Below are 23124 nucleotides of genomic sequence, written 5' to 3'. Positions count from 1 at the left end.
ACCCTCCACAGTGCTGCGGAAACTGTATGAAAATACCTGGCTGGTGCATTTTCCAGCCGTGTTCCCGCCTATTAATGTCTGGAATTAAACCAGCAGCACCCCAAAGCCTCGTTTTACTGACTGCTCTACAAACCCAAAGTGGTGTTTGTGAAGGAACTCACCCACTCCCAACTATCCACAGCTCCCAGAGAAGAAACCACGTGTTTAAAACCCCAAATAAACCACATCTTTGTTATTCTGGACACCCGCCTGCTACATTCTATTTGTCTTTCCTGCTTTCCTGCAGAAACAGGGTAGTTTACCCTGTTGTAGCATTTATTTTCTAACTGTGTTATTAATTAGCATTTTCCCTGTGGTTTTGTACTTTGCATCTCGAGGATTACCCAACACAACTGAGTTAAATCCAAGCCACTTCACCCTCGGGTGTCCTGACACCTGCTGTAGCACTAAACTGTGCATGTGGCAAAAATGAGAGTGCAGGGCAGTTTGTGCCTGAAATAAATCCAGCTGAAGCCCCCTGGATCTTACCTGTGGCACCTGCTCACGTGGGCTGTGATTTACAGAGTTTTTTGTTTAGTTTAGTTACCACTGTAAGAACTTTCACAAATAAAAGCCTGGCAATAAAATCTAAGACCAAGCTTTTCTTTCTCATAACTGTGAATGAAATCCTTATCCAGACATGTTATACAAAGCATGACAAGGTACAGGGTTTCTCTGGACTTTGTTGATTTTTATCCATGTTGATATTTTGAAATCTGCATCCCATAAATATATTTCTATATTTATACACAGACACACAGTGCTTTGGTTGCGTTTCTTTAGGTGCCTTTCAGTGGCCAAAATAGCATTCCTGAGTGCATAAATATTTTGAGATACTCTCTTTTTAAAAAAAAAAAAAATTAACAACATTTTTCAGATTGTGCTTTCTGGACAATATTCTGTCCTTGGCCAGTTTCAGAAGGGATGTTCCCATGCTCTAGTTAACAGCTTAAAAACCATTTAAAACTCCAGCTAAGTTTCTGTTTGGTTGCACTCATCCCTGTGTGCCACAGCAGTAGCAGCAGCTCCCACAAAGCCCTCAGCAGACTGTTCTGCAAAGGCAGGGCAATCCTCAGAATCTCTGTTTTCACCCATCCTGGCTTTCCTGGCTTTGTGGTCCCAGTTTCAGCCTGTCAGGCTGTTTCCACGGGGAAACACGTCCAGGCCTTGGTACTGTGTGGAATAATTAAAGCACTCGGTGAAAGGGAACTGGCAGGAATAGCAGGAATATTACAAACAATGACAGCAGTGGGCAGACCTTGGGCAGCACCGATGCCCTGGCAGGTTGAAGCTTTGTACCACAGCGGGTACAAAGTTCTTATGCAACATTTACACAACCTCTCCTCTGCGGTTCATATTTCACTGGCAGCACAAAGATTTGCTCAGCCCAGCCACGAGTGAATGTTGGTTTTAATCTCGCCTGTTCCGCGTCAATTCTGTGGACACTCTGGTTAGCAGCAGCGCTTCCCCTTGTCCCAGCAGCAGCCTTTCCCCTAGAGAGCTGCCAATTTGTAGTGAAAGAATAATTTCCACAGCACACTTTCACCTTGGAAGTGCCACACACACATAAACTCAGCGAATTCCCCACGTGCAATCCAAGGGGAAGTGTTAATGACACCCAGAGAGTTTGCTCAGGACACCGACTCCAGCAACCCCCAGTGAAATGGGCATTCCAGGATTAGTTCAGCTCCATGATATTCCCAAAGAACCATCCCAAGCAGGAGGAACGATATATTTGCACCAGATGTACACTTGCCGTGGTAAACACAGCTCGCAAAATTCCCTCTTAGTTTTAAACTTGTATAAAACCCCAGAGAAATTGCACCCTCAAGGGCTTTATCCTTGCTCTAGGCCCCCATTTTGCAGCACCTAAGGGTTGGGATTTTTTGTTACTTTGTCACATTTTGCTAAGAAGTTAATTAACTTTTCTCCATGTCTTTTAGATTGCTGGTAACCTCCATCTCACAGCAGTTTTTTAATCGCTCTTTAAATTGGTTCAGGATTAGGAGAGATTCAAGCTGCTCTTTCTCTTCTGTCCTCTCTACTCGAAATAACAAACACGTCACCATTTGATGTGACAGGGTCAAATGATGATTTTTGTGCTGTCAAACACTCCGTTCAGCTGCACTGGGGGGTGGGTGGGTGGATTTTCTCACCTCCTGGTGAGATTTAATAAAATGAAGCTGTTAAAAAGAAGTATGGGGGAGAAAACATTGCAAAAACGCTTCTCTGGCTTCTGGATGTGAATGAGCACAGCAGTAACTGATATTTTGATATTTCTATTGCACTTGTGAAAGAAAAGGCTCATATGGAACACTCTCAAGGCTGTGACTTTTGTAGGATTACTCACCTCTTTCTGCAGGAATTCTTGTGTTAGTCCTTGAAATCCCCACCTCTCCGGGGTGTCCCAGAGCAGGTCAGCTTTCTCAGCAGAGTTCTGCCCAGCCAGGGCACCCCAGGAGTCCTCACACCCAATACTTACCCCATCAGTCTCTGAAATTCGGGTTCTTTCACCTCACCTATGAAGAAACCTGACCGCTCTGTTTGTGCCACATTTGTGTAGAGACATGAAGAAGGGCAGATCTTGGAACTCACTTCCAGGGAGGAAACAATAAACCTGATGGAAACATCAGGGCAGGTTTGGAGGTCAGACTCAAAGAAGAGAAAGCCCTGCAAAAAAGGGCCCCGAAGGGTGAGAAGAGTGATAAGGGAAGTAAAATGAGACAGTACCATCTATATCAAGGTTACAAACCTCTGTGAATGGAACAAGGGCCACCTCGAAGGCACTGGAACCTCTCCTCCCGCTGGAGCAAGGCTCAGGGTGCTGCTGCTGTGCCACAAGCACGGACCTGTTTCCTCACAAGTTACTGAGTCTCCTCTCCAGGCACATCAGGACTGACACTCCAAGGAGTTTATCTCACGCTGCCAAGGCGCCTCCTAGATGGGAAGCTCCGGCTGGCTCTCTTCCCAGCATCTTTCCAGGGTTAAACTATGAATCCCAGTGTGTCTCTCAGGCAAACAGTCTCCATGTATTTCTGTGCATCAAGGTTTTTTCACCTGATTTGGTGTTCTCACGCAAACAAATCTCTGCTTCAGTAACGTCACCTGAGCCATGACTCAGCTCTTTTGTGTGAGTCTGGTGTGTGGAACAAGCACAACCCCTCTGCATCCTTCCCCGGCCTAATGAGGGCCCAAAAAAGCCACTTCAAACTGCCTGGGCTTTAAGTCGTTTATACCTCAGTCATAGACAGAGATTAATAAAAAACCCCATGGGCAGCAGAGAAGGGGGGATTGTGCCCCTCTGCCCCTGAGCTGAGAGCCCACCTGCAGAGCTGTCCCAGCCCTGGGGCCAGCAGCACAAGGAGCTGGAGCTGCTGCAGAGAGTCCAGAGGAGGAGCGGCTTCAAAGTGACAGAGTGGGTTTAGAATGGATATTGGGAAGGAATTCCTCCCTAGGAGGGTGGGCAGGCCCTGGCACAGGGTGCCCAGAGCAGCTGTGGCTGCCCCTGGATCCCTGGCAGTGCCCAAGGCCAGGCTGGACGAGGCTTGGAGCAGCCTGGGATGGTGGAAGGTGTCCCTGCCCATGGAGTGGGTAAATCTGGATGCGTTTAAGTCCCTCCCAACCCAAACCTTTCCGTGTTTACACAAAGCTCCAGGTACTCTGAAACCTTTCTGTGATTGTGATTTAAGTTCCAAACACCCTCAGGGCAGAGGGGCAGCCTCACAGCCGCATTCCGGTTTCGGATGGGAGCGGAGCACCCGCCCCAGCGCTGCGCTGCCGCGGGAGCGGTGCGAGGGTGAGCGCGGGGCAGGGGAACAGCGCTGCCGCTCGTCTCCGCGGCACGGCCGAGGACACAGCCGGGAGCGATGCCGTGAGCAGCACCGCCCTGCCCGCTCCCTCTGGATCCCTCCCGGTCCCGGTGCCCGGTGCCCGTTATGCGTCTCCCGCCGCCAGGGGGCGCCTCCACCGCACCGCGCGCTCCGCTCTCGGCCCCGCCCCTCCCGCCTCCCCGCGCTGCGATTGGCTGAGCCGCGCGCGCCGCGCAGTGCCATTGGCCGCGGCGCCGGCGCCCGCAGTATATATAAGAACGAGAGCGGGGCGTGCCCGCAGTCCGCGGGCGCTGCGGGCGGGGCGGGAACAAGATGGCGGTGGCGCGGGCCGTGTGCGTGATGCGAGGCGAGGGGGCTGTGCAGGGCGTCATCCACTTCGAGCAGCAGGTGAGGGCACGGCCGGGCCGCTGAGACCCCTCCTCGGCGGGTACGAAGTGCCGCGGGTCCCCCTCTCCAGCCCCCTCCCCGTGGGCAGCGGGGCGGGCCCAGCTCGAGGGCTCTGCGGTTCCAAATGGCCGCGGCCCTCGGGAGCTGCGCCGTCCCTGGTGGTCGGCCGAGGAGCCGCGGCCGCGGGATCACCCGCGCTCCCCTGTGAAAGTACGGGGCTTTTCTGGAAGGCCCCATCAGGTAACGGGTACTTCTGCGTTTAGTGAAAGAACAGGGGAAGGAATGTGTTCGAGAGCGTTAAAGGAACACAGACATTCTGGGCAGTGTTGTCGTGGGCTCGTAGCAGGGCCTCCAGTGCTTTCTGTCACCTTGGTGTGACACGGAGCCGCGTAATGCTAAAGTCCTTGCGGTAATAAATCCTCTCCTTTGAAGGGTACTGGACCGGTGAAAGTCACTGGGAAAATCACTGGATTGGCCGATGGAGAGCACGGCTTCCACGTCCATGAGTTCGGTGACAACACCAATGGTAAGATGTCCCTCCGGGCCTTTGGGTCACGGCTGGAAAGTGCCTGCTCAGCTCTGAAGAGCTGCTCGTGGTGGGGCAGCAGCAGCAGCTTGGCTCTCACGGCTGCAAATCTGTGTGAGGAAATGGTGATGCTTCCTGAGGAATTGCTTCCTGGATAATACTCTGAGCATGTTGAGGCTGGTGGTCAAGACCTGACATACCAAGCCCTCACCTGAACGCTTGAATAACCCAGCGTTATGAAATAAGAAAGCTTGGGGCTGAGCCTGGGACTTGTGTGTAGCAGGTGATTTATCTGCAGGGGATTAGCAGGGCATGGCACACGAGAGGAGCTGTTTGCTGTGCTGGGAGCAGCAGGTTTATCCTGGGATCCTGCTCTGACACTCTGCTGTGTTCCAGGGTGCACCAGTGCTGGCCCCCACTTCAACCCAGAGCAGAAGAAACATGGGGCCCCCAGTGATGCCGAGAGGTGAGTCCAGGGCACGGACATGCCAGAAAAACCCTGCTAATTCCTGCAGGGTTCCCGGGGTCACTTAGCCGTACTTTGCTAACTCCAGCGGTTTTTGCTGAGTGTGGTGTGAAATACTCTCCCGGGGGCGTTTTCTGGTCTTGTCATGGCTTGGGAGGAGGGGACAGCAAGGGCCTGATGCTCGCACTGGGTATCTGTACCTGAGTGGGATGTGGGGCCTGGCTCTTCCCGGGGAGCAGCTCTCCCAGCCCGGTTCCCTCGGTGCCAGAGGAGTGGGGTGTGGGAGAGGAGCCGGGAGCAGGGCTCAGGCAGCCTGGCCTTGCACAGGGACCGGCCTGGGAATGCTCAGCTCACGTTGGTGTCTGTGAGCGCTCCTCGTGTGGCTGGTAAATCCCACCTGAGCCTCAGGCCGGGCAGAGCTGGATGCTGGATGCAGGCCAGCTCCTGCATGACACAGCATGAAACGTGTGTCGGGGCCCTGGCAGCCGCTGCTCGGGGCTAAAGGTTGGGATTGCACGGACATTGTGGCTTCTGGAGCCTTGGCAGATCTTGCTCCTGGTGTGGCTGTGGGCAGGGGAGTCCCTTAGGAGGGGTGCAAGAAGTGGAATGTGCTTTTATCAGCACAGAAACAATTGGACTGAAGCTTCCTGGAAGCTTAAATCAATCAAATTCCTCAGGGGAGAGCTGCCATTAATATAGTTTTATATGACTCGGTTAAAAATAAGGAATTTGTGTAGAAAGCTGGTGGTCAGCCCTGGGCCTGCTGAGCCGGTCACTAGGCAGGGATGTGTCAGTATTCCAGGTTCTGAATCTGGACAGAGGAGCCTGATAGAACAGGATCAGCTGCATTTTGAGTGGATGCTGTGCTTGGGGCAGGTGTGCAGGGCACAGCACACCAGGAGTCCTGTGAAAACTGCACTGCTGGAGGCTGTGTTTTCCAGGGAAGCCTTAGCAGAGATGCAGCGCTGATAGAAGCTGTGTGGGAGAGCTGTATGCCAAGCGATGGGGCAATGCCAGACTGGAATAATCATCCTGGCACTGGCTGGAACTGAGCAGTTCCTGCATTGCCTTTGACCTGCTGTCTGACAAACTGCTTTTCCTAATCCTCCTTAAACCAAAAGCCTGTAGCTGCCTGTGCAATAGCTGAGCTGTCATGGACAGCAAAAGCTCTGAGAACAGTGGCAGTGTTGCACCAAAGGAAAGGAAAGGTTGTTCCACTGGATTTGGGAGCCTTTGTTATGCTGTGACATAAACTCCTAGGCTTCCCGTGGAAGAGCTCTCAGTCCAGGCCACTTTGTGAGTTTGCTGTGGTTTTGTGCAGGCACGTGGGAGACCTGGGCAATGTGACTGCCAAAGGAGGCGTGGCCGAGGTGGAGATCCAGGATTCCGTCATTTCCCTCTCTGGACCACACTGCATCATTGGCCGCACCATGGTGGTGAGTGGCCAGGGGCCTTGAGGAGCTCCCGAAGAGGGAGAGGGGATTTACAGCCATCCCTGCGTGTCTCAGCGTGGCACTTGACTGCCATGAACCCAAATTCCCTGCCAGCCTTCCAGAGATGTCCCTCTCTGACTCTGCCCCTTCCTGCTGCGGGTACCCTGAACCCCTCTGGAGCTGGAGGCAGCTCCAGTCACAAGTTCTTAGCACGGATGCCGGTTTGGCATCGTGTAATTAGTCTGGTGCTGCTGCTGCCAGGATCCACAGTGGGATCAATTAAGGTGCCTTCACTTCTCTTCCAGGTGCATGAGAAGCGGGATGACCTGGGCAGAGGGGGAGATAACGAGAGCACAGTGACTGGAAACGCAGGCCCCCGCCTGGCCTGCGGAGTGATTGGCATTGCCAAGAGCTAAGTGTGGCACCTGCAGTGCTCTTCCATTGCTGCTCTTGTCCTTCCTTGTGCAAGCTCAAGATTTGTCATTAATCTCCTGCTCCTCTGCATCCCGCACAGCACTCACGCTGGAGACTGACTGAGTTTTGTATGATGTACATTGAATTAAAGTGCCCCTGATGGAACGGCTCTGTGGTCTCTGCTCACGCCCCTGCTGTCACCATTCCATGTCACATCCCTGCTGTGAGGGAAGATGTGAGTAGTGCTCCCATCCCAGACCCCGGACGAGCCCCGTGTGCTCTGGCAGACCAGCAGCCCCCAGGTGTGTCAGGGCTTCCTCCTGGGGCAGGAGCAGCATTTGTAGGCTTCAAACTCGTGTAATAAATGTTCTGGGCAGATACACCTGGGTCTGGCTGTCTGTGAACAGGGGACCACCCCACACCTGCCCCTGTTGGCAAGGGGGACCTGAGCTTCAGCATGTGCGTGGTTAAATTCCATCGGCAAGAGGTTGCAGGAGGGACCACTGTGTGCCTGTGCCAGCCTCCATCCTGTTCTGGTGTGTCCTTGTGAGACACATTTCAGGGTCTCTCTTAACAGAGAAAAAGAGTCATTTTAATGAGGACTTGTATCAGTGTTCCTTCCTTCTGTACTTCAGGATATTCATGGAAGTATCAGGCTGCAGTTGGTGGGTAACCCCATTCCACTGAGGCACATTACTAAGGGAACTGGGTAGTAGAGTAGGAATACTGTAAAAATTCGAACTTACATTCCCTGTTGCTGCCAGAGCACTGTGTGAGTCTTCAGCTCCCTGTGCCTTGTCCAGAGGGCTGCTGCTGCAGAAGGGCATAAAGAGTTGCTCCAGTTTTCCAGGCTCTGCTTTCAAGTCCCTACTGAGGCAGAGAATAGGGGTGGGATTTGCGTGAACAAGGGCAGCCTTGTGTCTCGTTCTTGTCTCCTGCTCCTTAAGGAGGTGTTCTCAATGAAACAAACCCTCCCTCCTTACAGAGCTAGGGCAGCTTTTTCCAAGGCTCAATCCTCGATGTGTGGGACACAGGAATGGCCCAGGGGCCTGGCAGGAAACAACCACTGAGGACACGAGTTTTAACACATGGAAGTTGAGGTCACTACAATCTGTAAACAGGTTCTTTCTCTCTTTATTCTGCTATTGCAAGAACATAAAAATAGATGTCCTTTCCCCAGTCCAGAGCTCCACAGTGGCTCTCCCACCCTCTCCCTCCCACAGAGACAATTCCCTCTGCCGCAGGGCAGCTGTGAAAAAGGTCTGATGTAAGGAAGCAGCTGCCCGTTCCTTGGGGCAAAATCCCCAACTTTTAAAGTAGAACACACCTATAGCAAGGAGAAAAAACCCATTGACTATGCACAGGATTCATACAGGTTTGCCCCGGCGCTGCTGGGTTATGGGAGCTCTGAGCCACAGCTGACCCACGGGGGGTGGGCAGAACTTCCCAAAGTGTCCCTGCCCAGGGATTGGCCATGGAGAAACTGCAGCTGCCCTCGGCACAGCTGACAGAACGTGGAAGTGCTCTGGAGAGGAGGTGGCACAGCACCCAGAACACCAGGAGCTGCCCTCTGTCCCCAGCCCAGGGGGGCACAACCTACCTCTGGCAGGCTGAGGAGGGCCTGGCGTTCCCGCAGGAGCAGCCCCATCTCCGCCGAGGAGGGGCCAAGTGCTCGTCCCAGCCCCGCCTCCAGAGCCAGGCTGGAATTTTGGTACCTCCCGACAGGCTGGGGAGCGGGTGCCGTGCAGCCCAGCACACGCTTTGTAACATCGGAGCGGCCCCGACGGTGCCTGAAGGTGTCACTTCTCAAAAAAAAGGCGAATTAAGGGCAGCAGGAACCACAGAACCAGTTGGGAGTGGGGAGGGAAAAAAAAATAAAGCAAAGAATGGATTGCATTGCAAACACTAAAACAGTTAACTCTGCAATTAACATCTTAAAACTAACTTTTACCTGGGGTGGTCAAGTAGCTCATTAAAATGCAGCAATCTAAAATTCCAGAGGACTGTTACAAATAAAAATTTGCTTCTGTGAATCGCTACACAAACAGATGGATTTCCTTTAACAAACAGAACCAAACCAGTCTAATTTAGACTCCGGTACAGCATCAACAGTTCCAACTTTAGGCTGCTGAACACTCCATTTCCACTTCAGTGCAGCGTAGGAAGAATAGCACACGTTAAAAGTTTGTTACGAAAATAGAGTTTATTAAAAACACATCCCTATTGTTTTGAGGAGCTTTCACCGTTACCTTTTCTTAAATTAAAAAAAAAATAGAAAGCACTTCTACTTCTGATTCGTAAACTTTTTAAAGTCAAAACTTTAAAAAAGTTACAGCAAAAATGGGTAATATTTTAATCATCTCTTCAGTATTTTATGTTATGTTGTGGCTATTTTAAATAGAAGGGAAGCAGTCAAATTGCTCACAGTGCCCCGCGTCGGGGGCGCAGGGGCGGAAGCGGATTTACAGCACTGTACAACTAAAGCTCGACACTCCAAGCCGGGCTGCGGCCCTAGCGCGGCGCCTCGGCCGCGGAGCCCGTGTCCTTGTCCGCCTGTTCCAGGGATGAGGTAGCCTCGGATGCCGACTCCGGCGCGGGTTTCGCGCCCGCGGGTTCAGCGTCTCCCGCAGCGAGTTCTGAAACAAGTTCCGCGCCCTCCGTTTTGCTGCCGTGGGGCTCGTGGTTTTTGTCGCCTTCCGCCCTGTCTGTCACCTCCGGCTTCTCCTTGCCACGGGTTTCTTCCTTGTCTCTGCGAGACTCCCGATCCCTGGAATCCCTCTCCCTGTCTCGGTGGCCGCTGGAGCGCCTGTTCCTGTCCTCCGAGTCCCTGTGCCTGTCGCGCTCGGGGCTGCGGCGTCCCCAGTCTCGCCTGTCGCGGCCGCCCGGCCGCTCGTGCTCCCGGTCGTCGCGGCCGCCGTAGCGCTCCCGGTCGTTCTCAACCCGGTTCCCGAAGGATCTCCTCCCGAACCGCTCCTGGTCTCTGCTGGGCGTGAACTGCCTGTCGTTCCTGAACTGCCGCCCGTCCCTGCTCTCCTCGGGCCCGCCGCCCGGCCCGCCGCCGCCCGGGCCGCCCCCGGGCCGCACGAAGTGGCCGGGCGGAGGGAAGGGCGTTTTCATTCCGTGCGGGGGAGGCATCCCGAAGCCGCCGGGGCCCGGCGGGGGCCCTCTGTGCATCATGTGCGGGGGCATGTGGCGCGGGGGCATCATGGGGAAGCGCGGCAGCGGCGGAGGCGGCGGCATTCCCGGCGGGCGCTGCAGCGGGATCAGCCCGGGCCGGGCGCCCAGCAGCCCCGTGGACGGAGTCTGCAGCCCCACCACGGGCGCGGGCGGCGGCGGGGCCACGCCCTGGGTGCCTGCAAGGAACACACAAGGGACAGTCAGAGCCGGGCAGGAGGGGACACGGAGCGTTTCCGTGACTTCAAACCCAACCTGCGGTTATCCCGGGAAAAGAGCACCCCAGAACGCGGAGCGGAGCTCCCTGGGCTCTCCACGCACTGCCCGGGCAGCAGCGGCTGCCAACGCCGCGCTGTGTGCTGCTGGCAGCGATAACTGTGCCCAGGGCAGCGACTAATCCCTCTTCCCAGAGGATTCCTTAGGGACGAGCCTCTGCCCTTGTGCAGGTCAGGGCTCAGCCCCCCGCTTCCTCGTCTGACTGCAGCCAAAGCGCCTTCCTGGTGTTGTGCTTCCAGGTAAAGATACCTCACCCCCCTCAGTCGGATTCAAACATTTCCCCCTGCTACCAACAGCAGCTGAACACCCCAGAGCTGCACAGCATCAGCAAGAGGCTCAAGCACACAGGCAGCAGAGATGAGGTTGGAATACAGCTGGAGCACAGCACTGTTTGCCATTCCAGGGAAAAGGGACACACACCAAAGATTCATTTCAGTAGAATAAACCTTGCAATGTAAACTAAAAGGAAATGCAACAGGTCATTCCTGATTTTTTCTGTAATAGTGTTTCATCCTTTACAGCACAAATTCAGCACCAACTGTTTTCCAGTTTTATTCCTAAGCTCTTCAAAGGAGGAAAAAAACTCCCTCTCCAAACGTACTGTCAGATAAAGCTCAGCCCAAAGCTCCCAGGCAACAACACAACGAGCCAGAAGAAAGGAGGAACCCTGAGCTGCAGCTGGGGCCTTCCCACCCCAGGGCAGGTGCCTCCTCAGTCTGAAGCAGGAGCACTGTCCTCTGCTCCCAGAGCCCTCACACTGCTCCATCTGCTCCTGCTGCCCTAGAAACCCAGCCCCCACCTGGGCAGAGGCAGAATGGAGCACTGTGGAAAGTGATGTTGGAATTAGTGTCAGCAGTGACAGGTGCACGTGGGTGCAGCTCCCCACCTTCAGCTGCGTGTTCAGTGCTCCCTTCCCCGGCTGTGGCACCTGGCCCCAGGCAGACCTGAGCCTTCTGAGCTGTCCTCTCACCACACCACTGCCTTTGAGGGACATCTCTGATAGGAACCTTTTCACCTTTTCACCTCAGTGCTCTTTTAAGTTCATATTGGAAGGAAGCTGTATTTTGCCAGTGCGAGGACTCTTGTGATATCTTGAAGTCCATGATACCCTCTCCCCTTCCTCTCCAAGCAGACACTGCTCCACAGGTCACACTCTTGGAGAGAAATGGTCCAGTACCAATAGCATTTTTTTTCTGCGTTTTTCCCTTTCTCTAAAATGCAGAGCCCTCCCCCCTCCTGGTCAATAACCAGGTCTGAATCACCCAAGTTTAAACTGCTCCTGTGACAGAACTGCAGATCTGACAAGACAGACTCATAGGTAATGATGTCTCTCAGAAATTCTGAGGTTTGGAGATACTCTCATTGGTAAAAACATCTTTCAATCTTCCTCAGAAGACTAAAACAAGGCAGAATAGAATAACAGAACTAAAGAGCTGAAGTTCAGCCTATGCTTCTGCTTAGAAGCAGCAGAGCAGATGTGAGTTACAAGAGCATGAACATGAGGTGAGGGAGGGAAGTTTCACATTTAATTTCTCAACCTTATTTCTACTCAAACGGCAGCACTGAAGCAACATAATGGTACCTGGAACTCCATTCTGAACTGCATCAGCTAGAGAGCTGCACACTTTTGATTTTCAATTTGTTTTAAATATCAACTGCCTTCAATGCTGAGGCTAAAGCAACTGTAGAACTACTGGAATTTCCTCACTCTGCTGACAAATCAGGCACAGACTAAAAACCTAAAGATCTGTCCAGAAACACATTCCACTTTACTGAAAATGCTCAGGAAAATTCATGGTACAGACACACACACCATGTCTGGGGCAAGTTAAAGTCCTCTTCTGGTTTAGGAAGTACCTGACATTCAAGCAGTTTCTTGAACTGGGTATGAACTCCCTGAGCTCCGAGAGAAACCCTGAGGCGATTTCCTGACCCAGCTTGTCCTACTGGAGCCAGTTCCCTCACACCTGACACCTGCTCCTCTGTCCCAATGTGCAAAACCACACCTCGCCTTCCCAACACACTTTATTGGTTTTGGAGGAGCAACCATCACGCACCAAACTGACCCAAGTTTCGTCATTTGACTCCTACAACAAGCAGGAGTGTTCAGGCTGGCCTGAAGTATCTTCTGACCAGAGAGGGCACAGGAGCCATCCTTGTTGCTTTGATAAATTAGGTATGAAGCCAGATTTCCATGTCCCTGTGACCCAGATCTGATCATCTCTCCCAGCTGGACAAAGCCTATGTTCCCTTGGGATAATTCCCATGTAACCAGTGCTGACACACCTGATTTACTCTTACACAAACTCTGCTCACTAAGTGGTTCTGGTAACTCTCAAGCCCTTAAATCACTTCCCAGCACATGGAGCTGTGTGGTTTCTGTCTGTCCCAGCACACAAACCTCATGGAAACACATGGAACAAGCCAAAAACTCACAGATGCAGCACAACAGCAGCAGGTTTTCACTCCACTTTGAAGCTGCTGTTCTCCAACACTCTGCATGTTCTCCAGTGGGGAATGTGGCATCTTACAGCCTAGAACATTAAATACTGCCAGGGAATTCTTGAGAGAGGGACCACGTAGTAAGGCTGGTAGGTTTTTGCTGGGGTTTGATATGGAATCTTGCAGAGCAAGTCAAGACTGTAAAGAAAGCCTGAACTAAAGGACCTAAATATGGAGTCACAGCTGAAAAATCTTGCCAAAAATCCCAACATTTTGAGACAGTCACACTATGAGGGGCTCAGAGAATGATGTATTTGTGTTTTATGATTTAATGCAGATTACAAAAATCACTTCAGAACAAACCATCAGCAAAGCGATGGGATCTCCAGAATAACTTAGCTTTGATTACATGTTATGATCCTTTTAAGAATTTGGGTAAAAAGAGCACTAGATCAGGACCTACAACTGCAATAGGGTGTATTTCATCAGGGTAAGAGATCACAGAATCTGAGTATTCCAAACACAGCATCTGCAGTCTATTACTGGCCCAAGCTGCAGCATTTGCTCAATGCTGGGAACATGTGGACCAATCCTAGGGGATTTAAAGGCTGTCATTTCCTGCAGCAGACACAGGTCACAGGAGCCTACAAATCCCCTCTCTGCAGATCATTTCAAATTCCCTGAGCACACGCTCACTGAGCCATCACACATCCTGTTCCCATGAACAACAAGGTGTAACAGCAGAGACTGAGGTCAAGGGCACAACTGAATCCCAATAACCTGAGGGTGGGCTTTAGACAAAAGCACAAAACTCCAGACCCAAAGTCCAAGAGACATCACTCCTCTGAAGCACAACCACGTCCTGGTTGGAAAGGAAGAAGGAATTACAGTGGAGGCACAAAGGAAATCGGTGGAGTTGAGAGAGAATTTATGAAAGGGTATGAAAAGTTACAATAATCCCTTTAGAATTACTTTGTAACATGTCTTCCACAGAAAAACTGAATCCAAGAGCTCCTGTGTTTCGTAGGGATTACAGAAGTGCTCCCAAACCAAAAGTTTGGATCTCTCCCACAGCCTCTTCCCAGCAATCTTCATCCCTTGAGTCCAGCCTGCTGCAGGAGCTCTCCCATCCTGCCCAAGTACCTGGAGAACATTTCCTCTTCCTTTCCCAGGACACTCTCTAGCCTCCCACATGCAGGGCTACTCTCAATGCAAGAGTGACTCCAAGTGCTTTTAAGGAGAGTGTAATTTGTGCTGAGAGGTTTTAAAAAGCCAGGACAACTGATATTAACCTTTTATTTTTAATCACATAAAATATTATCTGGTTTTCATTATTTTATTTTATATTATATTTCTTCTGGTTTTTCTGTCTCTGTTTTCAGACTGAACAGTGCCCTGCAACTCCAGGATGGGTTTTACATAACTCTTTAATTATAAATAACTTAGTGAAATTAGACACTCCCCAACATCAAGTGCTACAGCTTCAGCAAACACACAGATCTCAGCCATTACTCCAGGACTGCTCTGTGAGCTCTAAACCCTCCCCTCACTGACAGAACTCACTCTGACCACACAGGGAACTTGATCTGCCTCAACCACTCAGGAAACGAGTTAATCAAAGCAAAGGCAAGTTACTGATTTCCAGGTTTCTCAAATTCAGCTTCCTTGGATTTTTAAGAATAAAAAGCAGCTGCTGTCCAAGGAGCTAGCTGATCTGAGTGTCTGACTTAGTTTAGTCTTTATTTTATATAACCTTTTCGTTATGTGTGCAGAGATACAGCAAAGTGCAGAGGAGCCTCACACATTCCAAAGGCCTGGAATATTAAGTGCAGGTTATGCTGTCCAAGACAGTGAAACTCCAAAACTCTGTGCTACCTTTACAGAAAGTGTCATTCAGCAGGAAGGTGTGAATTTCTAAAATTCCTAACAAAATTCCCTGACTCCATGGTGTCACCAGAGGTTCTTAAGCTTTTCTCTGTTCTGAAAGGGTCTTCTGTCAAGCTTTCAACATGAAGGATCCATAAATCATTAGTCATGGAAATGACTGATTTAAATTAGTCACCTAAATTAGACGGAAAATTTAGCCCTCACATTCAATAGAGCAGTGAGCTCTCAGGGAGACAAATCTGATTTTCTTCAATGTTCACTGAAAATTCTGGGCAGAAACTCACCAACACAAAATTAGCTTTTTCATTCATTCATTCATTCATTCATTCATTCATTCATTCATTCATTCATTCATTCATTCATTCCTTAGGCTCTCATGTAGAGGCCTAAAATCCCATAAATGCAGTAATCTCACTAAAGTTTGTAGGGAACAAGTCTCTTGAGTAAATTCTTGACACTGGCCCATCGAAGGCCATCATAAAATAAGCATTTAGCAGAGCTCTGTAACAGTTCACACTCCCTTTCAAAATCTGACCAAGTTTGTATCATATTAGAAAAAGTAATTAATGCAACGTACTCCCATTACTCTGGGTTTGCTAAGTCAAAAAAAATTTAGTAATATTTAAATATCTTCTTACAAAGGTTTCAAAACCTGTCCTACAGCAGGGCTGAATAAAAGCTTTTGGTTTTCTGTTCTATTAAAAGAATGTATCCCATCCTCAGAGATTTCAAAAATACACTAAAAACAGTTTCTCTGCACGTTAATTTTATATATAGTTGAGTCTAAAATCTGGTTCCTATGTCACACACATGTGTTGCTGTATGTTCCTTTTCTACACTGTATAAACCTTCACTTGCTGAAAGTGGACAGCATTTGAATTTGTAACTTACACATCATGGCTTTGTTTCTTCAGAAAACAGATCTTCAACAGTAAAAAATATTGACTGTTTCTTCTGTGCAAAACTAAGTCTCTAAAATTGATTTCAAAACTAACAGTAGGACAGAAATTCCAAAAATGTGCTTCCCTTTCCCCTGGACTGTAAGTCAGTAGCCAAATCAAAATGCTATTTGAAATGTAGGGAACAATGAAGTGCAGAACTTACGGAGGAGGAACTTACCAAGGAGTGGAACGGCCTGGGTGACGGGAGCAGGGACGCTGGTAGGTGCTACAGGAGGTGGAATAGTGCCATAGATTTTGGAAGTGTCAGTACTTTCAGCATTCCCTCTGCCTCCAGAAACTACTGTTGGGATGGGATTTCCTACGGACGACTCCTTTGTAGCATCCTCATTCCCACCAGTTGCTGTAGCTGAGGAACAAGGCAAGGACACATTCAACACCAGCCAGCAATTCCTGCAGGATCCCTGCCTTCCACAGGGCCCAACACTTACAGTTTGGGATGTTCACTGCCGGAGTGTGCGGGACAGAGACCGGAGGAGTTATGGGAGGTGGTGGCCCGGGAGGAAGGAACCCTACAAGAAGCAGAGGAGAGCCCTGAGTGCCCCCCTGGCACATCTCCCCATGCAGCCAGTGCAGCTCTGGGCCCAGCAGGGCTCAGGCAGGCACACTCCACAAACCTGGAGGTAAATGCAGCGGGTTGAAGCCGGGCCGGAGGAATGGAGGCGGCGGTGGCGGCGGCACCCCGGGGGCAAATCCAGGAGGGGGGATTCCTAAAGGTGCTGTGAAAGCAGGGGGCTGGAGTGCACCAACCATGGGAGGCCCTGATGGATGGGGGGGAACCTAGGAAAAAGGAAAGGGAAAGATGGGTTACCCCAAGAGTGCCCCAATGATTCTCTGTCCCACTGGGGATCTTTGTCCAGCTCCACCAGGACACCTCAGCGAGCTCAAAATCACGGGGGGACTTGCACAAAAGATGCAGGAGCACTCCAGGAACTCCCATCACTGAAAACACCAACACTAGTTCTGTCTGCCTTTGAAATTAGAGAAAAATTTCCCTCTGTGTTAAATGGCTACTAAGGTATGTGAGTAACTCACCTCCACATACCCCTCCCACAGTGCCTGGGATTCGTTTCCACCCAGCATGATGGATTTCCAGACAGGATCCACTGAATGCTCACAACTTCAGAGCAAGTAAAAACCTCTGCTTGTCTCTTTCTCACTACCCGAGTTTGCATATTAGAGTTTCATTTTGCTTTATTTCTGATTTATAGCAAGCTCTGAATGTAAATTAGGTCTGATTTATGGGATTCTCCTATTTTAACACTGACAAGAAACTACTGATACAAAAGGAGTGGAGTATCTGCCAATAAGAAAAGCTTTTAGAGGAGCATTAATTAATAAAACAAGTAACAAAAAGCAGCCAATCACAAAACCTGAAGATGCAATTCATCCCTTCTATAACCAAGATTCTACTACAGTGATTTCTCTGTGACTGAGAGAAGAGAGTTACCATTCATGGCATTCCCTCCCTCCCTGAATTATTATTTAAAGTGAGTTTTTGTTTATTTCTGTGGAACACCTCTCACCTGTGGAGGAGGTACTGTTATTGGTGCAGGCATGGGAACAGGAATTGGGACAGGTAAAGCTTTGGGAATAGGTGACACTGGTTCATTGTGTGCAGCTTCTGCGCCTCCATTCTGAGCCACTTCATTTTCAGACTTCTTGGGAATTCCCTTCCACTCTGTCCAAAACAAAATCCCAACAGACACGGATCAGACAAGCAGTGGCACATGAAACATACTTTGCCATGTTTCCAAAAATAACCTAATTGAAAACACTCAGGTAATAACCAGCACAGAGCGAAGAAGCACTGATTTCTGACAATAAAATATTTCTGACAATAAAAATTCCAAACACATTTAAACACAGCAAGCACTGAAGCAGCAAATAAACTTGTTCCTTTATGTAGTCATTTAACAATCCTTTGCACTGACAGTATTTATACACACCCAGGATTCTGTTACATTATCTGTGACAAAAATTGTAAGGCTTTTTAGGAGAAGCTTTCAACAGGTTCATTCTATCGCTCTCGGGCAAGAAGGCAGCAGCTTTGGCACTAATTTGAGAACTAATTTCTAAAATACCCAACATCTTCGAGTCTCAAACAAGGAAAAGGAGAATAAAACTATAAAGAATTACAGCAAAATAAGAGAAATGTCAAATACAGCTTTAAACTTAATTTATGGAAGAAATATGGAAGCTCCTATTACCTATCAGAACTTCCTGGGAAGAGCACAAAAAGAGGGATCAACAAGGGGGCACTTTGGGAGAGAGAAAAGCACTGAGAGGACTGGAACACACTGATATTATGTTCATGATTCATTACATTTTTGTTTAAAACACACAACTGATTTTTGGGTGTTCAGCATAAAGAGATGCTACAGATAGAGCATATATAGAATAATTGACAGCTAAGCAGGCAAACTGGACAGAATGGTCCAACCCTGAAATAAAGGTTCAACAACAAAACATGCAGTAACACTGTACCTGGACTAAGGGTCTCGTTGTCCAGCATTCCTCCTTCACAGAAACTTTCAAGATCTTCAGGTTTGACTTTGTCCCATGGTATGTATGTCACACCCAATTCTACATCCCAATACTGCTTGTAGTCTGGCTTTATTCCTTTATTCAGAGCCCAGGCAATCTTGGGGGGGAGGGGGAAATACAAGTGGTCAGCAAAATATTTCCACTTTAATGGATTTAAGATTTCATTCTCACAAAACAGCACTTGGGGGTGAAAAGTAAAAGGTGAAAGTGAAACAGCTACAAACTCCTGAAGTAAGTTGCTTTTAAAGCAGACTTAGGTCCTATTCCTTGGCTTGACTCTTGCACACCATTTGTAAAAATGTATAAAGCCAGCTGCTTCTGATGATCCTCAGCCCCTAAGATTAATTCCATTTCCCTTTGGAGGACAGTGTCACACTAATTTGACGTTCTACAGAAGGAAGAACTTCATTAATTAATGCACATTTCCTCATTTATTAGTACTCTTTGTAGGATTATCATATGTAATGAAACTCTGTTAGGAGACAAATAACTGGCAATGATAAACACACAGAGCCAGTCCCCTGTAATGAGCAAAAGGACACCATTTCTGTTGATTAAACAGATATCTCTCAAGGAAACTGATACAAGGTTCCACTAATCCCACTACAGACCAGAAATAATAATTCTCAAAAACCATTCACTCATGCATTTCTTCAGAATTTTACAGAATATCATCTCCAGAACACATATAAGTCTGAAATACCCCCAAGGAATTCCCCCAGCACAGACCAGACAGGATGACAATAATTACAGCAGCTTTGGAAGGCCTGACATTTTCCAAGCATTACCTTGATGGATTTCTGGTTGACTTTGAAGTTGCCTCGGCTCAGTTTCTGGAGGGCTCTGTTGGCATCTTGTCTGTGCACCATGACAATGTAGGCACATCCTCTGGGCGGTATCATCTGTGCAGGGTTCAAGGGAAAAAGTTCATCTTGTGGGTCACAAACAGTGAACAACACACAAATGCTCAGTTACAGCAAGCTGGGAGGGACACCAGGGGCTGTTCCAAAAGGGAATATGGAAGTATGGAAGGAAATGCTAGTTTAAGAGGCTAAGAAAGCCAGTATCTTATGGAAATTCTCATTTCTAGTGAACTAAAACTTCCACAACCTCTCAAAACTTCCAAAACTCTAAAATACAGCTGACTTTTGCATATTTAATCCTTTCAAATTGTTAAACAATAGCGTTCATGCAAATTCCAACGTCTGGCAATTAGTTACTTTGTTGGAATGCACAACAGTATCCCCCTTTGCTCTGCCAGCTGCACCTCCACATTCACTTCTAGCTGCAGATTCAGAAGAATTTCTATTTGTAATGAATTTGAGGAAAAAACTCCTATGATCTTTTACAAAATTTGGGAATAGCAAGAAAATTAGTCATTTATTTTTGTTTGTTTGAATGAATGAAATTTTTGAAGTTACTGGAACAGCTATAATTTCTATATAAAATATCCTTAAATACAGCAAAATAAAACAATAGTTCTCCGTGTTTATGGTTAAAATTAAAGAAGAGCAACAAGAACACCAGCTTGAGAGTCCACATAATCAAATAAAATGAAGCAGCCAAGGAACTCAGAAGCATGGGATGTAATTCTGCAGCCACAGCAGGATTTTTATGAAAAAGGGATAATACTCTGTATTACCCCACAAGCATTTTTATACTGCAGGAAACCAAAGCAGCTCCCTCCATCAGCCACATGAATTGAAAGCACAACACATAGGAAATGAGAGGCCAGCTCTTTGGAATATATCAGAAATAACTCTGCCTCAGAGCAGCCTGGAGAGAAGTTCTGCACCCAAGCATATCAAAGCGGCTCACGCTGCACCCCTTCTACTCACATTGATAGACTCAATGGGGCCAAACTCCTCCAAGAGACTTCCCACATCCTGCTGAGTTGTCCTTTTGTCAAGCTGTCCTACCCAGAGCGTGGTACTGCAAACTACAACCAAGAGTTAGCACAGGTGCTCAGAGCCACTGCTGACACAAGCTCCTTAGAGGACATATAAGCAACATTTATCCCATCTGAACCCAGGGTGACAACCAGGAGAGGAGCTCAAGGTATCCCCCAGGCTGCAGATTACTGCAGTAACACTGAATGCTCATCCAGGTTTCCCACCAGAGATACAGAACTGCAAACTTTGACAGCCAACGTGACAGAGCCTGGGAAAGGTGTTGGCAGCAGCACATCTCACAACACTGCCAGGGAGCTCCCACTGAACAGCCACCAGGGCTCTGCAGGCCTTTACACCCCTGGGACTGTCACTGCTCAGGTTTTGGCTCTTGCAACACCTAAGGTCTTTGTCTCTCTTATGTAAGAAAGAATGTTTTTATTTTACTTGATGACCCTGGAGAAGATTCCACACTCCCAAGGAATATTCAGAAGATGACTACTATGTTTGGTCTATAAACACTGGCAAAGCCAAGGTTCTATCAAAAATCCAAACATTAGCCTATGTGTTTTCTAGGTCAAAGTCCCCTTCAAGTTGGAGAGGTACACAAGACTGAATACTTGAAAAATTGAAAAATTGTAATAATTTACAATTAACTCTAATTCTTTTTGTTCAGTCTGCTTTACCTTATATGTCTCAAAGGAAGGAAAAGAAAAACATGGGGTTCCAGCTTTTCCTTTTCTCATTTTACAGCCAAAATATTTCTAACTTGGAGATACTCCAGAAATGCTAAACAGTCTACTACGAAGTGTGGTGAAATTCCTACCAGGAATCACAAGGCAGTTAACTTTTGTTCTGTTTGGATAAGCCTCGGAAACCACAAGTAGGAGCACAAAGACTTTGGAAGTATCACCCAGACAATGGCATTACTGGAAGGTGCAGAGTCCCACAAGCAGCCACCAAGAGAGCAGACTCACCACTGACAGTCTCTGACTTGATCTGGGGCAGGCCCTTGGAGCGGCGCTCCCTCTCCCGCTCGTGCTCGCGCCGCTCCTGGGAGCGGGACTTGGGCGAGTGGCGTCGCCGGTCCCGCGAGCGCGAGCGCCGGTGCCGCGAGCGCCGCGAGCGCGAGCCCGACCGCGAGCGTCTCCTCTTGGGGGACCTGTGGGAACCAGAGCCACCAGAGCGTGGTCAGCGCTTGCCACCCCGACACTGACACACGGTTAAGGGCTTAAATGCCCAAAGAATTCCGTCAATACGGCAATCCATCAATCCAAGCTCACTCACAGGCATTCATGAATTACTGCGGTAGCTGATATGAACAGCTGATTACTTCCCACTATCTCATCATCTACTAATTTTGTCTTGAAGTTGACCATCAAAACTGTGTCCACTTCAACACTGGAAAGTTATGCTGCATCAATGAGGCAAATGTTTATTCTTTTACAAAGAAATGGCTCAAAAAGACTATAAATAGAATCTGCCACTGAAAATGTATTTTACATCATGTTCAAGTTCTAAACCACTCAAGCTGTGGAAGACCTTCAGAGAAATCATGTGGAACTTGGTGAACAAGACGACTGGCAACTAAAGGGAGAGTGGAGCCAGATCTGCTCGGTCAGCTGGGATGTGACACACACACTCGGTGACACACAGACATAGATCACAAATGTTTTCATACAAAAAGTGTTTGTAGAGCACAGACAAAATTAAACTATCACATTCTGCCTACCTAAAATTTATTCTGGACTGACAGGCATGGAAGTTGCTCTCTCCCAGTGAGAGAGAATTGCATAGATACCATATTTTCTCTAGAAGGGAGATGACTTTAGAGGTTCATGTATCTTAAGAGTTGCTATCTGCTTTTTATTCGTGCACTAAAAGAACTTTCAGTCGTTTACCTTGATGCAGATCTAGATCTTGATTTCCTACTGTCGGAAACATGCCTTTTTCCCTCCTGAATGGGTGGCTGTTCCACTTCCATATCCTAAAAAGTGAAGTTGACAGCTGTTATGGGTGAACAGCACAAGCATTTTATTTCTTTTTATGCTCAGACTAAATTAACAGCACTGAAAATACACTGAATATTCAAATGTGTGAAATTAAAGAGTAATATGACTCAAAGGCTTCATTCTGTGGTCACTAGCAGAGAGAGGGTCCAGTACTGCAGGTACTTAATACAGCCACTGAAAAGACACCATAGAAATAATTTACACAATTCCCATTTTCAATTTGCAAATTATTGGTTTTCCACATTTTACCCCATTTCAGCACCACATTCATCCCCACAGAATATGATTTTATTCCTTAAGATCAGTCAGTGGATCCTCCTGCTCCATCATCAAAGTCCCAGGCAAAGTGAGAACTGATGCAACTTTTCTCCAAGATGTTATAAGAAACTACTTTAAGCCTGAAGTATGTTGAGGACAGAAAAGGGGTAAGTCCTGGAGCTCCCCAACTGTCTCCCAGCAGAGCTAGCCTCATAGCCAGCTGTGTCCTGGTCATCCTGACATTTCTGCTCCAAGACAATCCACACACATTTGGAAAGACATGTATGAGAGCATTTAAGTTGCTCTCTTCACTCAAGGGTTGCTCACCTGCTGGTGGGGTTTCTGCAGGTGTGGTTCAGCCTGGACTGGGAAGGGAGACTGGAAAGTTGGCTGCACTGGTGCTGCTGGAGGCATCACCGGCTGAGCCATGGGTGGGAACTGGGGGGTAGGCAGGAGACCAAAGCCCGGCATCTGCCCATTCGGAGGAAGTGGCACCTTGGGAGAGGAAAAAACACAGAATTCCAGCTAGGAGAAGGAATTACATTTGCTTCCCAGCAGGCTCAAGTGAAGTTTTATGTCTGCTCA

At 48.6% G+C, this 23124-nt stretch overlaps 2 protein-coding genes across 4 annotated transcripts in view; one reads left to right on the top strand and one right to left on the bottom strand.

Annotated features, from left to right (window-relative positions):
• Nucleotides 1-4130: 4130 nt before the first annotated feature.
• On the top strand, nucleotides 4131-7264 carry SOD1 (superoxide dismutase 1). Its single transcript, XM_058848701.1, has 5 exons — nucleotides 4131-4256; nucleotides 4689-4782; nucleotides 5179-5248; nucleotides 6570-6684; nucleotides 6987-7264. Exons 1-5 carry the CDS (start codon nucleotides 4182-4184, stop codon nucleotides 7095-7097), a joined length of 465 nt encoding a protein of 154 aa, XP_058704684.1. The 5' UTR covers nucleotides 4131-4181; the 3' UTR covers nucleotides 7098-7264.
• Nucleotides 7265-9279: 2015 nt separating this feature from the next.
• The window catches only part of SCAF4 (SR-related CTD associated factor 4), a 38567-nt gene continuing 24722 nt past the window's right edge, over nucleotides 9280-23124 (bottom strand). For all 3 annotated transcript variants that reach the window (XM_058846595.1, XM_058845777.1, XM_058847411.1), the window contains 11 exons: nucleotides 22867-23034; nucleotides 22171-22256; nucleotides 21247-21431; nucleotides 20219-20319; nucleotides 19169-19282; nucleotides 18321-18477; nucleotides 17360-17514; nucleotides 16451-16613; nucleotides 16265-16345; nucleotides 15994-16182; nucleotides 9280-10448 (listed from right to left, as the gene is read on the bottom strand). In XM_058846595.1, coding sequence (XP_058702578.1) covers nucleotides 9607-10448; nucleotides 15994-16182; nucleotides 16265-16345; nucleotides 16451-16613; nucleotides 17360-17514; nucleotides 18321-18477; nucleotides 19169-19282; nucleotides 20219-20319; nucleotides 21247-21431; nucleotides 22171-22256; nucleotides 22867-23034 — 2241 coding nt within the window. In that variant the 3' untranslated portion in view covers nucleotides 9280-9606. The remainder of the gene's footprint in view (nucleotides 10449-15993; nucleotides 16183-16264; nucleotides 16346-16450; nucleotides 16614-17359; nucleotides 17515-18320; nucleotides 18478-19168; nucleotides 19283-20218; nucleotides 20320-21246; nucleotides 21432-22170; nucleotides 22257-22866; nucleotides 23035-23124) is intronic.

This window comes from Poecile atricapillus, chromosome 1, assembly GCF_030490865.1.
Source record: "Poecile atricapillus isolate bPoeAtr1 chromosome 1, bPoeAtr1.hap1, whole genome shotgun sequence".
Lineage (NCBI taxonomy): Eukaryota > Metazoa > Chordata > Aves > Passeriformes > Paridae > Poecile > Poecile atricapillus.
Note: the sequence above shows the minus strand (reverse complement) of the source record. Positions and strands in the feature narration are given on the sequence as shown.

Bases quoted from the DNA above. Each gene is read 5' to 3' on its own strand.
- SOD1 (XM_058848701.1), top strand. From the start codon at position 4,182: ATGGCGGTGGCGCGGGCCGTGTGCGTGATGCGAGGCGAGGGGGCTGTG. The intron at 4,783-5,178 runs GTAAGATGTCCC...GCTGTGTTCCAG, and splicing joins GTTCGGTGACAACACCAATG to GGTGCACCAGTGCTGGCCCC. The intron at 6,685-6,986 runs GTGAGTGGCCAG...CTTCTCTTCCAG, and splicing joins TCATTGGCCGCACCATGGTG to GTGCATGAGAAGCGGGATGA.